Source organism: Micromys minutus (genome assembly GCF_963924665.1).
Source record: "Micromys minutus genome assembly, chromosome: 25".
In the NCBI taxonomy this organism is placed as follows: domain Eukaryota; kingdom Metazoa; phylum Chordata; class Mammalia; order Rodentia; family Muridae; genus Micromys; species Micromys minutus.
This window is the reverse complement of record NC_137960.1, coordinates 5,036,302-5,054,177: the sequence shown is the minus strand read 5'-3', so window position 1 is coordinate 5,054,177 and position 17,876 is coordinate 5,036,302. Positions and strand designations below refer to the sequence as shown.

General features: G+C 51.7%; 1 protein-coding gene across 1 annotated transcript; it reads left to right on the top strand.

The window, feature by feature from the left end:
- Positions 1 to 2,264: 2,264 nt before the first annotated feature.
- BNIP5 (BCL2 interacting protein 5) lies at positions 2,265 to 17,170 on the top strand (the record flags this gene model as incomplete). The annotated part of the gene is made up of 12 exons (XM_080937737.1): positions 2,265 to 2,329; positions 6,965 to 7,560; positions 8,431 to 8,550; positions 10,578 to 10,642; positions 10,839 to 11,079; positions 12,056 to 12,190; positions 12,801 to 12,868; positions 13,058 to 13,292; positions 14,175 to 14,297; positions 14,895 to 14,959; positions 16,301 to 16,564; positions 17,135 to 17,170. 12 exons carry the CDS (start codon positions 2,265 to 2,267, stop codon positions 17,168 to 17,170), a joined length of 2,013 nt encoding a protein of 670 aa, XP_080793863.1.
- Positions 17,171 to 17,876: the final 706 nt, after the last annotated feature.

Sequence of the window (17,876 nt, the reverse complement as noted above, 5' to 3'; positions counted from 1 at the left end):
CAGGTATGTAAGATCTGCCCTGGGGAGGGGCTCAGCTTGGTTTAGGCTCAGCTCCAGGTCTTTCTTGATTTTTTTTCCCTCATTTTTGAGATAGGGTCTTGTATAACCTAGGCCAGCCTTGAACTTAGCATGTACCAGAGGCTGGCCTGGAACTCCTGATCTTTCTTGCTCTACCTCTGGCATGCTGGGATTACAGATGTGCTCCTCAGCAGCCCACTCACTACCGTAATACCTTTTGAACAGGGTCCTTTGTAATATTTTTGCATTGTACACTCACCCTGTGGCTGGCCCCATTCCTCAGACCCCTGGCTCCGTCTCTAAGGCTGCAGACTAAGACTTGGTCTTGGAGGGGCACTGAGGACTCTGTTAGGCGACGTACAGGCTGAATAAGCACAGAAGCCCCTTCCAGTGAGCACCGGCACACAGTGCAGACATGTCTGGGGCAGGATTGTTCACTTTTAGGCAGATGCCTGCATAAAGACCCTATACCTGCACAGTGACCCCACACCTGCACAGTGACCCCACACCTGCACAGTGACCCCACACCTGCACAGTGACCCCACACCTGCACAGTGACCCCACACCTGCACAGTGATCTCACACCTGCACAGTGACCCCACACCTGCACAGTGACCCCACACCTGCACAGTGACCCCACACCTGCACAGTGACCCCACACACATGCACAGTGACCCACACACCTGCACAGTGACCCCACACCTGCACAGTGACCCCACACCTGCACAGTGACCTCACACCTGCACAGTGACCCCACACCTGCACAGTGACCCCACACCTGCACAGTGATCTCACACCTGCACAGTGACCCCACACCTGCACAGTGATGCCCCACACATGCACAGTGACCCCACACACATGCACAGTGACCCACACCTGCACAGTGATGCCCCACACATGCACAGTGACCCCACACCTGCACAGTGACCCCACACACATGCACAGTGACCCCACACCTGCACAGTGACCCCACACCTGCACAGTGACCCCACACCTGCACAGTGACCCCACACCTGCACAGTGACCCCACACCTGCACAGTGACCCCACACACATGCACAGTGACCCACACACCTGCACAGTGACCCCACACCTGCCCCTCCATTGGCTTCTTTTTGATGTGATAAAATACACACAACAGAAAGTTTATCATGGGGAGGGAGATCCCCTGAACTATCATTGACTGGTCTGAAACTGGCTATGTGGCTATGTGGCTTTAAATTTACAGAGAACTGCCTGCTTCTCCCTCCAGCATATTGGGATTAAAAGAGTGGATGACGAAATTCGGCCAAAATGTGTGTGTGTGTGTGTGTGTATGTGTGTGTGTGTGTGTGTGTGTAAAGCACATTTTAAAAGATTTATTTAGGGCTGGAGAGATGGCTCAGTGGTTAAGAGCACTGACTGCTCTTCCAGAGGTCCTGAGTTTAATTCCCAGCAACCACATGGTGGCTCACAACCATCTGTAATAGATCCGATACCCTCTTCTGGTGTGTCTGAAGACAGCTACAATGTACATTATATGTAATAAATAAATAATTCTTTAAAAAAGATTGGTGCATATGAGCATTTTGCTTGCATGAATATATATGTGTATATCTGCACTGTGTCCGTAGATGTCAGAAGCAGGTATTAGATTAGATCCCCTTGATCTGGAATTAAATCATCTCGTGGGTGCTAGGAACTGAATCCAGGTCCTCTGCAAGAGCAGCCAGTGCTCTTAATCACTGAGCCATTTCTTAGCACTCCCCCCACTTTTTTTTTTCTGGCCAGGACAAAATGACAGGTAGGCCTTTGTCTCCTAACAAAAACAAACAAACAGAAACCCCCCAAACAAAAGCAGTAGATCCCTGAGAAGTTGGCTATTGGGAATTGGAAGTCATCTTCTTAGATGCTGTTGGTTTTTTTAGACTTGAAGACTCTGATAAAGCTTTGCTTTCAATTTCGTACGCGGACCAGACGTGACGCTGGCTTCTGAGCGCTGGTTTCATTCTGGGATTCAGGTGTAATAAGGAAGTTGTCGACTGAAACTGTGTGTTTTCTCCTCTGTCTCCCTGGCTGGCAGCAAAGGGTGGGGCGCTAAGCCAGCCCTCCCTTCTGATTGGCTACCTGTGAGCTCAGCTCCTGGGAAACAATATATATAACCCAGAAGTCCCGAGCACCTCCAAATGTTAGCAGCCGAAACAGCAGCTTTTTCTCCCTAGAAGTGTTAGACCTGACCTACAAAGGACTACTACTTACCAGGGAACAATGCCCAACTCCAAGAATCCCAGCTTAGGGATGTCCCGGGACAGCGGCGACTTCTGTGGCCTGAGGTAGGTTGAATCCTCTCTTTTGGAACCCTGGAGCACTGGATGGGGATTTCAGGGTCCCAAAAGGAAGCTGGAATAAGCGGAATAGACCTGAATTCAGACCTGACTTTGCTTCTAACTCGCTGATCTTCCTAGAATCTGTTTTCATATACATATATGTAATAGTCTAGCTGTCTTCAGACACACCAGAAGAGGGCATTGGTTCTCATTACAGATGGTTGTGATTGGGATTTGAACTCAGGACCTCTGGAAGAGCAGTTAGTGCTTACCCTCTGAGCCATCTCTCTGTTTTCTTATTTTTAAAAAAGATAGAGCAGAGGCCAGTAGCGTGGCTCAGAAGGAAAAGGCGCTTTGCTACTGACATCGAAGCCTGAGTTCAATGTTTGGGTTCAGTGATTCATCTGAATCTTCACATGCGTGTCATGGGACCCCCCATGACACCTCTGTACACACCACACACATGCGCATACACACATGGTACCATGCATACTTTCACACAAACACACATATACATACCAAACACACACACATATACACATACTACACACCACACACTACATACACTACACATGGGCACACACCACACATGCACACACACACATCACACACACACAGGGGTGAGGCCAGCACTTTTCAGAGTCTGTGACTGTAGGAGCCCAAGAAGGACCCCACATAAAAGAGAGACCTTGACTTGTTGCCGCTTAACAAGTGGGGCTAGGTGTGGCCGAGAACAGGCTTGCCACTTGGAGGCTCAGGAGTCCCCAAAGAGCCTCTCAGTACCCAGCCTGTGAAAAGGCAAGAGCTGCAAAAGCTTCACCCTTCTCTGTAGGGGTCCAAAATAATGGCTTTGCACATGGCATCTCCTGGCTCTCACCCGGAAGGTCCTGCGCTCTGGGTGGTATTCACCGGGAGAGCCATCCCGAGCCATGCAGAGCTTAAGCACATAGCCTCGGGGCTGTGGGGTCCCCTCTGGATTCATAATCTTTTACCTGCTGTGCGTGTATGCACTGTATTCACACATATAGATGTGTGACTGCACAGTCTGTGTGTGTGTGTGTGTGTGTGTGTGTGCGTGTGTGTGTGTAGAAGACATTGCCTGGTGTAAGAGTGAGAAAACAGAATTTGGAATTGGATGGGGAGAACAATGTTTGGCCCAGCTCTCTGCTCCCAGCTCTGGGACTTTGACCATGTATCAGTAGCTCAGGACCTCGGTCCCCGGTGCCTGATTCACTGGGTGCTGTCAGAGTCGACGCAATCAGAGGCGAAAGGGCTTACAGTGTGTTTGTGTATGGTTATTTCTACCATAAACAACCAGGGCCTGCCTGGCTAGCGGTGGGGACAGCAGGGAACCCTCTGGATCTTCATGGATCTTAGACATGGGACCGGGAGCAAGACTGATAGTGCAATGTCAGCTTCTTACACTTGGAACAGAGACTGTATTGAGTGTTCTGAGTACCCATGATGTGCTCCTGCAGGGCTTTTCATAGTCTGTGAGGCAGTGTGTGTGTGTGCGTGTGTGTGTGTGTGTGTGTGTGTGTGTGTGTGTGTGATGCCTGCAGGGGTGGAGGAGGGAACACTTGTGGCATCAGAGTAATGGGCAAGGCAAATGTAATGAGGTCAGAGTTCAGTTTAGAAAATATTCTAAACACAGCCTCGTGCTGGGGAAAACCGTGCCAGCTCGAGGTGACTTCTCTGGTCCTTTGAGGCTGTGAAATGAGTCACTGGAGCTGTCCTATCTTAGCCCCTGTGATCTGTGCATCAGACCTTGGGAATTTCTGGCTAGGGTGGATGGACTTTGTTCTGAAGTCTACTCTCGGCCATGTCAACAAACATGTTTACGTGAGTGGTTGGGTATCCAGCAGCGTGCCTGGGCTCTCCCAGTCTGGCTAGGAGGTTGTGATGATGCCTTTAAGATTTATTTAATGTGTGAGTACACTGTAGCTGTCTTCAGACACACCAGAAGAGGGTGCCAGATCCCATTACAGATGGCTGTGAACCACCATGTGGTTGCTGGGATTTGAACTCAGGACCTCTGGAAGAGCAGTCAGTGCTCCTAACCGCTGAGCCAGCTCTTCAGCGCCGCCTCTTCTTAAATTTTTTTCTTTTTGTGATGACTTCTAAATGGGAAAAATTTCATGCTGAGGATACCCAGAAAGATCACCAGCGGTGTAATTTGGGGAGCTGGGTGAGCGTCTTCTCAAAAAAGACAGGTATGCACCAAGAACGCCTCTCTAGGGTAGCAAGTTTGCCCTCTCTGGACAGCCATACTCTCTCAGCTCCTGTCCCAGAGTTGGAACAGTGTTTCTAGAACATTCCAATGACAGAGAAGACAGAGGGGTGGGGGAAGGGAAGAGACGAGTTCAGTCTGTTTCAGCCTCCTAGAAAGAGCTTCCAGGATGTGGTCATAGGATCAAAGGTCAGGACACCTTGGGCAGGAGGCTGAGGAGTGAGATCTCTGGGCTTGGGGTCAGGAGGTCTTTAGGACCCTGGAGTGGTTCTTCACTAGGAATCTTGGGAAAGCATCATGGGACTGTGTGAGTGTGGTAAAATCGCAGGCAGGAGAAAGATGCTGAGCTCATCTCCACAGCTGGTGAAAACTGTTTCCATGACAACACCCCCCCCAAAGATGGCTGTTCCTTTCTTCCAGCAAGGTAGGGATTTCCCCATTCTGTGGAATGGACCCCTGGTGCCAAGCTACTTCAGGGAAGAAAGGGGGGCAGAGGAGACTGTATATGGTGTCCCACACATTTGGCTGTTTTCATGATTGGGTTGACAGCCATCTTGGCTTATAGAAGCCTTGGCCACTGTTGGAACGATATTTCTGGCTCAGTTTCCTTTGAGCTAATTCATATGATCGGGTGGTCGATTGGTCTAAATTTGCCTTCTCTTAAGCCTGCAAGCTACTAAGGGGAGGGGCGGCTGCTGCTCTTGGCCAGTGTAAATGCCAGAACATTCTCTTTGGTTTACATTGATTACATCTTGCTTGTGATTGTATCCTTAGCTCCAAGAGGGATTCAGAGGCCAGTGGAGGGTAAAAGTAAAAAAAAAAAAAAAAAAAAAAAGTGGCTCCCACCCTGAGCCATATTTTGGACGCACATCGGTAAGGCAGTAACTTCTGGGGCTTCAGGAACATGAGGCAGTTTCCATGTAAGATTTCTCTACGGCCCAGATGTTCCCTTTAATGACCAGGGCCCGACAACATCCTCACTTCCTTCAGGAGTTTCCCTGAGACATCAGACAGTGCTGTGGGTCTCCACAGCCTATGATGATAGTACCTGCTGCAGGGTCCAGTTCTCCTACCCCAGACAGAGGCGTGTGTGTGTGTGTGTGTGTATGTGTGTGTGCACGTGTGTGCATGTGTGCACATGTGTGTGTATCTGAGTGGGTACCTGTGGAGGCAGAAGACAGCATCAGACCCCCTTGCAGCTGGAGTTATAGTCAGTCATCTGAGGTGGGTGCTGGGAACAGAGAGTGGGTCCTCTTTAAACTGCTGAGCCATCTTGCCAGCTCATGACATTTTAAAAAAATGTTTATTTATTTAATTCAAGCACCCACACAGGACAACTCACAACCTGTAACTCCAGCTCTAGGGTATTTAACACCCTCTCCTGGACTCTGTGGACACGTGCAATTGCATGTACCTATGCGCAGACAGACACGGATATACCCATAATTATTTTTAATTCAATGGGATGGTAACGTCTACCTCTAGTTCTAGCTTGGGAGGATCTCTGTGAGTCCGAGGCCAGCCTGGTCTACACTGCTCCAGGGTAGCCAGAGCTACACATAGACCCTGACTTCAGAACCAGAACAAAAATGAATGATTGTAAACGGGGAAGGTCATACTGAAACTACGCGGAGGTGTGGCCCAGAGCCTAGCACGTTCCGGGACCTGGGTTCCAGCCGTTGTACTGAGAGCATAAGTCTTACATACAGAAAAGTACACAGATCAAAATACAGCCGGCTGGCTAGAGTTTGAGACAGGCCGGGTCAAGTGCAGTGGTACACCTCAGGAGACTGAGGCATGACCAAGAGTTCAAGGCCAGCCTGGCTTACAGTAGTTTCTAAACCAACAATGAAGCGAAAGAAGAAGGGAGGGAGGGGCAGACGGACAAAAGGACAGGTAGAGGTAGACAGGCAGGCATCAACACCCAGAAACCCTGGCTCCCATCATGGGTCGTGGCTGTATCAGGAACAGCAGCTTGGCTCCTCCCGGGCCTTCCAATGTAAACAGATCTCCCATACTGGCCGCTCACACCAGTGTGGGGGAGGAGGAGGGTAAGGGTCCTGTTTCTGCTGAGACGGAGAGGTCTCCTGACAGATTAGATCTTTTAGAGTCACAAACTGCAAATCATCTGAGGAGAGAGAGGTGGGGACGTCAGGGTTGTGTTCCTCTGGGCCACTCTGGCGACGCCACCGACAGATTGGAGGGAAATCTGATTCTGTTTCCTTCTCTGGGAAATGGGTGTAGTGACCTCCTTCCCTGGGGGGTTGCACAGGGGACAAACAGGACAGAAGGTTTGGAAAGCATGGTCGGGAAAGGGTGGTATCATGGTGACAGGTCGTGCGTGAATGCAGGTGGGCAGGGGCTAGCCTTCCAGGGAAATCTCCTGAGGGAGTTGTTTGTTTTGCTTGTAGCCCGGTGGAGACCCCGAAGGGCCCAAGGAAGCCTTCAGGATGTAAAAGAGCCCGATCTTTGGACCGGCAGGTTCCCAAGAATAACCCTGAGTCCTCAAGCTCCAGGTGCCCCTCTAGCGCCACCTGCAGGAGGACAGCCAGCGATGGAGCCCGAAGTTCCGAGAGCCGGTCTCGCTTTGCAGAGGCCCGGGGCGCTGCCCCCGCAGCCCTCCCTCTGGAAGAGAGAAACAAGTTTCTCCCCAGTGAGCAGGGGCCACCAGAGGACACCAAGAAAGAGAGGCCTCCAAGGGAGGCCCAGCAGAACTGGTTTAGGATAGTGCTCAACCTCTTACTCATGAGGATAGAGGAGCCCAGAGAAAAGGGCAACCGGACGTCAAAAGGGAAAGGGGACCTACCAGAGGCAGCTGAGGAGCCAGCGTTTAGGAAGAAATCCCAAGACAAGAAGACCAGCCGTAAGAAACACAGTCACAGGAAGCCTATTGCCGAAGAGCCTTCTGGGCCCCGAACCGCAGAAGCACAAGGCCAAGAGGACACAGCACCCCGTGTGGCTGCCTCACACGCCACAGAGGAGTCCGACTTGCGGCTGATCTGCAGGGGTGAGCAGACTAGGGTAGCTCCATTGTCCCACCCCAAGGACCAGGTGGTGCTCTAAGTTTACTAAATCCCAGATAGGAAGTGGAGAGTAAGGGACATTTCTATGAGGTTAAACGTCTGGGCACTGGAGTTCAACCCAACAGAGGCGCTGCCATTCAACAAGCTGTGTAGCCTAGGGATGGTGAGAGAGGGGGCGGGGGAATGCTGTCTCCTGGGTCAACACAGCATTTGGGGGAGGGGCAGAAGTAGCCGATCTCCCACTCCACAAGCCTACGATGCCCATGAGTGCCTTGTCTAGACCCTGCTCCATCAAGAATAAATCTGCTGTCCGACATGGTGGCACACGCCTTTAATCCCAGCACTGGGATGGGGTGGGGGGCAGAGGCGGGCAGATCTCTGAGCTTGATGTCAGTCTGGTTTACAGAGCGAGTTCCAGGACAGCCAGGGCTACTCAGGGAAACCCTGTCTTAAAAGACATAGAAAACAAACAAAAGAACAAATCGGTTGTAGTTTCAGCCGTGGCTGCCCCTGGAGCCTCCGATTCCTCTATGGTCAAGGGAGACAACCCCAAGTGATCCCCGTAGCCAGGGACGTGGAGCGAAGTCTCCTCTCCCAGGGGTCTCAGCTATGTTCTGGAGACGCTGGTGCAGACACACTGTGACTTTGGTGGGAAAGGAGGCTCAGGGAGGGCTCGTGGGGAAACTTGGTCTGAGACAATCCACTTTCCTCCGGGCCAATTTCTGATTTGAGGTGAAGTTTAGGGGTGGCTGCTGCCTGGTCTGTCGCTCTGTGGAGGCATGTCGCATGCTGGTTAACAAAGTCCAAGGGATGTCACTAAATCCGGTTTCAACTTGCTTCCGTTTGATTTCCAGGGGGACCAGATTCTGACCTCCCCCAGGCCTTGCCCAGTGAAGGAGACCATGCTGAAACCCCAGATGGCTCCAGTCAAGCCACAGGTCCTCCATCAGAAGAGGACCCCAGGAAGCCTGACCGTGAGTCCAAACGCCTAGCGTCCTTCTTTCCGTATATGAGAGTCTGCACCAGACTAGAGGGTTGCTCAGGGCATGCGTAGATCTTGCCTACCCTGCTGCTTCCAACATCAAGGACTTACTTTAGAATCTGGCGGGAGAGAAGCTAAGGCAGCAGCACTCCTGCCTCTGTGACCATGGCAACGTGACTTGGCTCTCAATTTCTTAAAATGCATTTTGAAATATATAGAAAGACAGGGCAGGGATGCACCTCAGTTCGTATAGTGCTTGCCTGGCATTCGAGAAGCTGGAATTAGAGCCCTGGCTGACATAAATAAAATGTGGTGGTGCACACACGTAATCCCAGAGCTGGGGAGGTGGAGGCAGGAGGATTGGTTCATAGATCATCTGCTATGTAATGAATTGGAGGTCACTTGGAGCTACATGAGACCTCACTCATCCATCCATCTATCTATCTATCCATCCATCTATGTATGTATGTATGTATGTATGTATGTATGTATCTATCTATCTATCTATCTATCTATCTATCTGGTTTATTACACCTCCCACCTAAGGTGTGGTTAGGCAGGGACTCTGCTTTAGCAGGTAAGAGGTCTTGAGCTTACCTAAATAAGACAGCTGTATGGAAAAAGGCGGAAAGAACTGTCCGACAGCCACAGTGAATAGCCGACAGATGGCTTTGCGCCTTCTTGCAGAATTACAGAGAATGAAACAGAGCTTCGTCAGTGCAGACTAAAACCCTCACCTCTCAGCTGTATGTCCAGACTGATACACAGCCGGAACACCTCCACAGTGCCCTCTTCATCTACTTCTCTAAAAACAAAGGTCACATTTTTAAAGCTAGGGCACACAAGAGATAAAAAGGCTCGCCTGTGGCCAATCTGTTACCATTGTCTCAACTGTAGACTGCATCAGGAAACAGGAAGCCTGGGAGGCTGGTGAGAGACCAGGAGGGAGGGGTAGAAACTCCACATCTAGCTGGGGACAGAGATGCTTGTTTGTTTGACACTTTGTGCAAACAGACCTTTGGAGCCGAGTGTAAGGCAGAGCAAGCCACCCAAGGAAATGTGCTCACGTGAGGTGTAGTGGAGGCAGCTATGTGGCAGGTCCAGTGTGACCTGTGGAGTGTCCGCCAATGTCCTTTCTGTGCCTTAGGCTGGGGACCTACCATTTCTACAGATCGCCCAGGCTATGGGCAGCCGGAAGACTTGGAATCAGCCTTGGGAAATGTTTCTAATTCCTGTTCCTTGTCTGATGTCCTGGCAACCTAGGGAAGAAGAAGGACAGATTGTGACAGAGGTGGGAGGGAAGAGACTTAGCCACCACCAACTCAAAGTTCCCAGATCTAGGAAGCTCAGTTGGCAGGGCAGATGGACATCAGACCTTAAATGCCTACATAAAGCATCATGCTTTGGGCTGTGAAGTGGCTCAGTGGGTAAAGACATGTCCCACCAAGCCCCGATGATGTGAGTTCGATTCCTGGGACCCACAAAATAAAAGGAGAGAAGTGGCTTCCAAGAGATGTCCTCTGACCTCCGTGTGTGACTTTTCTCTTTTTCCTAATAATTAAATTCTAAAAACTAACTAAAAAATTAAAAAACTCATACGTTGCCTCAAAAACACTTCCCTGTTGGGCTGGAGAGATGGCTCAGTGGTTAAGAGCACTGACTGCTCTTCCAGAGGTCCTGAGTTCAATTCCCAGCAACCACACATAGCGGCTCACAACCATCTGTAATGAGATCTGATGCCCTCTACTGGTGTGTCTGAAGACAGCAACGGTGTACTCAAACACAAAATAAATAATTCTTAAAGAACAAATCAAATAAAAAATGACTTCTCGGTGACTCTGCTTTAGTCAGGATGGTGGAGGATGGGAGGGCCTTTGAGTATTGGGGGGTACAGGAGGGTCTTCGGGTACTGGGGAACCTCAATCCTGAGTGATCCGGGCTGGTCTTGTTCTCCTTGGGAGTCCAGATCTGAATACTGCCTGCGTACTTAGGCGTGGTGGTGCCCCTGCTCTCTTGCAGAGGATGACGTCATCCGGCAGATCGTGGAATTGATCAAGAAAGCTGGCGACCGACTGGAAGAAGAGGTGAGGCGCAGGCATCAGAGGGCGCCTGCAGAGCTGCTGCCGCTCCGGGTTCGTTCCCCCCTCCCCTTCCCAGTTAGCCTCATTCCCAAATCCCAGAAGCCGCCTCCCGCTCTGCTCTGCGTGGGCCTGTGTGGGGCTGCCTGTATTCTCTGCTGAAGGCCAAAGCTTTGACTCGGTTTCTTTCTCCTCCTAATAGCAAGCGCAAGTCCCTCAGCCAGAAGCCGTTCCTCCCCAAAAGCCAACGCCACCCCCCAGGAAGAAGTCCCAGGAAAGGAAGTCTAACCTGAAGAGAGCCTTGTCTCTCAAGAAGCTTTCCTCTGAGGAACCCAAGAGAGTGGGGATAGCCACTATCCTTGCCCCAGAAACCAGGCCCAAGAGGCCCAGCTTCCTACCCCTGTGTGTTAGTGGACCCCGAACTTCCACCTCCAGCAGCCGTGGTAAGCAAGCTCTAGCAGTTGCCATAGCAACCGCAGCTGCCTCCTGCTCTGGAATCTTGGATGCCCTGAGCAGTGTGGGGAGGGTTACAGATGATTATGAGTCACCATGTGGGAATCAAACCTGGTCCTCTGGAAAAACCGCTGGTGCTCCTAACCACTGAGCCATCTCAGGCACATCTTGGTGTTTGCTTGGTTGTTTTTTGAGGCTGGTCTCAAACTCCCTTGTGTAGCCAAAAATGACCCTGAACTTTTTGTCTGCCTGCCTCTACTAAATGCAAGAGTTATAGACTTAGGCTCCACCACCCAGTTTGTGTGGTACTAGGGCTGGAACCCAGGGCCTTAAACATCGTCTATCCGCTGAGTAGCCCAGGCTCTCCCAGTTGCACACTATCCCATCCCTGTCTCTGAGCCTCTGATTCCTCTCTGCGTCCTAGTGTCTGTCTGTGTCACAGTTTGTCACAGAACCAAGGAAGCAGAGTGCAGGAGTGATGTCATCAGTCACGTGGCTCATCAAAGCCAGAGTTAGAGGGAGAAGGACGGTCACATTGGCTCTTCCTGGGCGTTAGGGTGGATGTATGACACTGTTGTAAGGAGAATGTCTGGCTTAGAGAGCATGGATTTGGGGTCCTAAGAGGCGGGATTTTCATGCAAAGCAGTTTAGGCCATAGGATCTTCATACATGGCATGAAGCCAGGCACCTACTGCCCCCTAGTGGACAAACAAAAACCAGCGGCTAGGTAAAGAAACCCCAGGGAAAGAGGTGGGGGTCGGGGAGGCAGAGAAACCAAGGAAAGGCAGTTCTAGAGGCTGCAGAGAGCTCGATCCGGCTCCTCAAAGCCCCAGGCCTGGCACAGCCCAGAAGCTCACTGTAGCCTTGCATAGACCAAGGGTGGGGCGCACTGGCACCTGCCCGGGCTCAGAGTCAGCTGCTGGGTGTGGCTGACGCACACCCTTACTGTACTTTTCTGCTTCCCAGACTCAGAGGCGCCCACGGTCAGTGAAGTCCGGTCTGGAGACGGTGGAGGCTCCCGTCCCTCTGAGCTCCACCCACCAGCTGCTGTATTTCAGGGACCCGAGGAGAAGCCACTGCTGGACAGAGCCTCGGAATCCAGTTAGTCCCTTGCCCCTCAGAGAAACGCCCCCCGCCACCCCCCACCTCCTGCAAAGAACTTTACCGTTTGGAAAAGGGATGCGTAGGCGGGGAGGGTGGGGCGGGGCAAAGCCTGTTTCAGTCTCCCCGTGGAAACAGCTCCCGGCCCAGCGAACACTGCACCCACTAGCCTCAGTTTCCCCATTTTGCAAGCGTGGCCCTTGAGAGCTGCTGGAGGTTCTATCCGAATGACAGCTCATAGAGCACGGCAGGGCTTGTGACGGTTGACAGGCTGTGTTACCACTGTTACTGCTGATAGTTGGCCGGCCGGCTTGAGAACTGGCGAGCTGTGGGGAAGGGGCTGAGAACAGAGGGGAGGTCTTGCCATACTTGACAGTCTATTGTTGAGAGAACCAGGCCTGATCTGGAGACACCTTAAAACCGCTTTTGGGGGTGGCGGGAGATGCTGGAGAGATAGACGGTACGGCCATTAAAGTTCTTGCCTCACGAGCTCCAGGACCCAAGTTTGCACTCCAGAATATAGATTAAAAACAACAACAGAAATGTTGGGGGTGTGTGGACCTGGCCCGGACCTCAGAGACCTTTTAAAGGAACCCTGTTCTTTTCCTAGGAGAATTCAGGCAGAAGATCCTGGCCCTACTCCAGAGTGCAGAGGAAGAGAAGGGAGAGGTGAGAGAAGTAAGAATGCCTTCCCCAACCCTCCTGCTCTTCAGGGGACCCCAGCCCTCTGCTTCATTCTCAACTCCGGACTGGTCTCCCTCAGACAACATTCCACAGCACCAAAGACCATACCCCAGCCACTTCCTTCTCGTGCACCTTTGACATTGAGGTGAGGGACCCTGATTCAGTTTCTCTCTTCCTCCCCAGGAGGCAGAGGAGGCAGGAGAAAACCCGACCCCAGCCCGCAAGGCGAAGTCACAGGTGAAGAAGTCTAATCTCCGGAGAGTCTTTTCTCTCGGGAAACATAGCTCCAAGGAGTCCAAAAAAACAGAGGCTTCAGGGCCTCCAGTCTCTGGCAGCCTGGAGGCCCGGCCACCCAAGAGGCATGGCTTCCTGCCCATGTGTGTCAGCGGCCATAGGGCCTCCATCTGCAGCAGCACAGGTGAGCAGGCCTGATGTTACCATGGTAACTTCAAACCCTGACCTCTGCTTTCTGCTGTGGGAAGCAAAGGGATCAGTGTTTGTCAGGACGCTGGAAACTCAGAGTTCCCTTTCTTAGAAACAATGGTGTTGCCAGGAAGTGGTGGCACACGCCTTTAGTCCCAGCACTTGGGAGGCAGAGACGGGTGGATCTCTGTAAGTCTGAGGGCAGTCTGGTCTACAGAGCGGGTTCCAGGACAGCCAGGGCTACACAGAGGAACCCAGTTTTGAAAACACCAAAAAAGCCAAAGGTGTTGTTAGATCTGTGGTTTGACAGATGTCACTAGGGAACATTAACAGAAACACCTGAGGATTTCAAGGTGACTTGCACTAACCCAGGAGGACCATTGTTATACAGTGGTTTCCCCTGCACTTATGTAGTGCCTGCTGTATACCACGTGCACAGTACTATCTCAGTTAACAGGTCAGGTCTGTCTTATGATGCCCATTTGACAACAGAATATTTCAAAGTTTGCACATTTAAAGAGGAGGTCATTTTGCTGGATAAGAGCCATGTGCATCTTTTTTTTTAAAGATTTATTTATTATATTTATATGAGTACACTGTAGCTGTCTTCAGATGCACCAGAAGAGGGCATCAGATCCCATTACAGATGGTTGTGAGCCACCATGTGGTTACTGGGAGTTGAACTCAGGACTGGAAGAGCAGTCCGTGCTCTAACCACTGAGCATTCTCTCCAGCCCATCCATGTGCCGTCTGAGGGGAAGCTGAGGGCAAAGAGGGACCACAGATCTCAGGAGGACAGAGCTGGCACTCCCCATCCCACCACCCCAAGAAGGGATGGATGCAAAACTCATCCATTTTTTCCTGCAATCTCTTTCAGAAAGCCCCGAGTTCCAGAAGATGGAGGCTGCAGGAGAGGCACCAGCTGGGTCCCCAGAAGTGCCTTTCCAGCCCAGAAGTCATGCACCAGATGTGGGGTCTCCGCCAGAGGGAGCCGAATCTAGTTAGTACATCCTGTGCCCTCTGGGGTAGTTTCTAGTCTGTCTTCTACATGCCCCAGACTAAGTAGGAAGGCTCTGAGGAGTGAAGGTGGCCTAGCTGCATGTATACCTTCCTGCCAGAAGAGGGCGCCAGATCCCATTACAGATGGTTGTGTGCCACCATGTGGTTGCTGGGAATTGAACTTGGGGACCTCTGGAAGAGCAGTCAGTGCTCCTAACCACTGAGCCATCTCTCCAGCCCCTACTGGTGTGCTCTTTAAACTGAGGTAAAAGGTTCTACCTTGCTCCGTTTCAAGTTGTTTGTAATGACCCCTCTGTGAGTTTCCTGCATATTTTAGTGAGCCCAGCTCAAATCAACACCAAAGAGCCATAACACAGCCCAGGGACCCTCCTGTTGTGACAGCACCCATGGCCAAGGGACGTTCCCATTCCTGACATTAGCCCTCAGCTTTCCCGTGTGTCAGGTGGAGCTGAGTTCTGTCACAGGCGCTTAGAGAGAACTGCGGTCTTTCTTTGGACAGCCATGATGCTGTGGGGGTCTGCTCTGGGTGCTGGGGCGTCACTGGGGACAGCCTCTCATCTTTCCTTTCTTCCCTCAGAGGAGCTCGTCATCCAAAAGCTGGTGACTAGTCTCCAAGAGGTGGACAGCGAGCTAGGGAGGCAGGTGAGTACCCCTCAAACTCTCCAGGGAGATACGGGGGCTCACGCTCTTTCACTTGAGATCTGGGTTTTATCCCTACTTCTGGGTGACCTTGGTCATGTTCCCTTGACCTCTCTGAACCTCAGTTTCCTCTTTTGCCAAACTGGGATACTCCCCGTTTGACTCAGCGGTGCCTACGGAGAGAAAGCCAACAGGAGGCAGATGGGAAGACTATTCATTGTACACAGGCCGGGGAGTTGTCTCCACAGGGAGAGTGCTTACTGCGCATGCCCACAGAGAGGCTGAGTTCACATCCCAAGCACACCTGTAAAAAAGCCAGGCATGGAGGGATCGTGCACCTGTCAGGACAGAGCTGTATGGGGAGGTGACAGGAAGGCCTGGGCTCAGTGGTGGTTGGTCTACCTCCAGGGTCAGTGAGGGACCCCATTCTCAAGGGACTAAGGGAATAAAGCAGAGCCTGAGAGGAGGGATACACGACATTCTCTGACCTCCATATGTTCACATACAGGTGTGCATACATCATACACATACGAACATGTGAGTAGGCACACTCTCTTCTCTCTCTTTCACACACACACACACACACACACACACACACACACACACACACACACACACATGTTCTAATGGTTTCCCTGCCAATCAGAGCCTGCCCCAACCCTGGAGTCACAGCAACCCAAGACCTTGTGTCCTCTGACCCCTCAGATCCTGCCCCCAGGTCACCTTCCGGGGTTGCAGCCCTGCTAGTGAGCAGCTCAGTGGGGTCCAGTTCTCTCAGGCTCATAGTTATCCTGTGCCCCCCCCCCACTCAGGCTCCTGCCCCCCCCACATACATAGCAGCCTCCCTTAGAGATAGGCAGGTCCCTTGGGGGCCTGGAGGTACCCCACTTCCCAGGCCCAGCCCTGGGGCACCTGCATCTCAGTACCCAGTGAGTTGAGCCCCTGTATCACATCTGTAAGCTTCAGCCCTCCCCAGAAGGCATACACATTTCACTGCCTGAGCCACTTTACTATCCTTCCTCTTATTCCCCATCGGTGTGCCCAGGGTCCCAAATAAATCGCATGTGACCCAAGTCTTTGTCTTTGGGTCTCCCCCTGCAAGGAGACCAGAGATATGAAGAGAAGTGAATTAGCCAGAAAGACCTTAGTGTGAGGCTAAGAGCCATATCGGCTCCACACACGTGTTGGCTTGTTTGTTTTGTTTGCAGCCCTGCAGCTGCAAGCCAGAGCTTGTAGAAGTGAGAGTGGGGGGTTTAATGAAAGGGTGCTCACCCGGGATATGAGGGAGCGGGCTGGGGTGGGGGGACCCTGCCTGTAACACTGAGGACTCTACTTCTCTTCCAGATCCGCAAGTACCCCAGCTTCAAGCGTTTTTTCAATGAGTTCTCAGATGCCTCCCTCAGACAGCTGTTGGCCACCTTAGACAGACAGAAGGCCCGCCAGGCAGAGGAAGACAGGAACCTCACCAACAGACCTCCACCGTGTGCCTTTGGCACACTGAACAAGTTTGCCGCCAACCACAGCTGCGCCATCTGTACCCTTATGCAGTCCAGAGGCCACTACAAGGGACACAGTTACGCCCACTTCCTGTCCAGGAAGGCCCAGCAGGTGAGGGCAGGAGGGAAAGCACAGACACATCTAACTTTCCTGACACGCTCAACCAGACTTCAAAAAGTTCTTTTAAAGTTATATCTGTTTATTGTGTGTGTGCACATGCGTGCATGTGTGTGTAAGTGTCATAGTGCATGTGTGAAGGTCAGAGGACAACTCACAGGAGTTGGTTCTCTTCTGTGTGGGTTCTGGGTACAGACAGAAATCAGCTTGCCAGTCCTGGGGGTTAAGTCATTCACCCGCTAAGCCATCTTTCTGGCCCCTCGCCTGATTTTTAGGCTTTAGTTCAAATGCCACCCCCCCCCCCTGCTGTCTTCTGGGGCAATTCTAAATGCAGAGCTAAGCAGTGGTCAACTTCAAAGGGCAGGCAGTTAAGCCAAGGTGCTTCTGATTGGTCCCAGGAGGCCTGCAGGAAGTGCAGAGGCAATTTGAATGGTCGGGTGGAAGGTCTGGGGACAACCGTGCATGGGGGAGGGAGCTGTAAAGGCTAGTGGGTCAGCTCAATACAGAGTTTGCTGTTTGAAGACTGTGACCTGCTGACTTAGCCTGTGGCTTTTCCCCTCCCAGGACATCATGAGTCTGGACTGCCAGAGTCCGGACTGAAGGCCACATCCCATAGGCAAGTTCTTTTGGAGTAGCCAATGGTCGGCAGCTTTGGCGCACAGATCCTGAGGAGCAGGATGTCTTGAGCTTCCCAAACATCCCTGCAGACAAGAACGGACAATGGAAAACAGTCCTCTGTGAGCTCAGCACTGCCTGAGAACACTTTCTTCTTGGAAGCTGGACCTGGAGGCTGTGATGGGGTCAGCACTGGAATGGGGTTAGGAGGTCAGGTTCTATCTAGCCGAAGAGAGGCTCTCCCCTCTTCAGTCTCTGCATCCCACCCCCTACCCCCAACTCCCTCATCCCCCCCATCATGAAGATGACAATTGCTAGATCCATGAGTCTTAGAGTGTGTGTGTGTGTGTGTATGCATGTCTGCATGTCTGTCTGCCTGTCTGTCTCTATCTCTGTGTGTCTTTGGGTGGAGAGAGGGAGTGTAGGTCAGAGGTCAACCCCAAACGTCCTGCCTCCAGTTCCAACTACCTTGTTTTTTGAGACTTACCCAAGCAGGCTTGTCTAAGGACCCGCTTGGTTCTGCCTCTCCAGCGCTGACATCACAAACATCTACCGCCACACCCCACCACAAACCAGTCTTTGTTTCGAAAAATCATTTTTAAAATTCAGTTTCTAACAGGAAAATGCACATGCATTCAAATAGCTGGGTGTCTGCCAGGTAACTCACTCAATTGATCAAATAATCTCATGG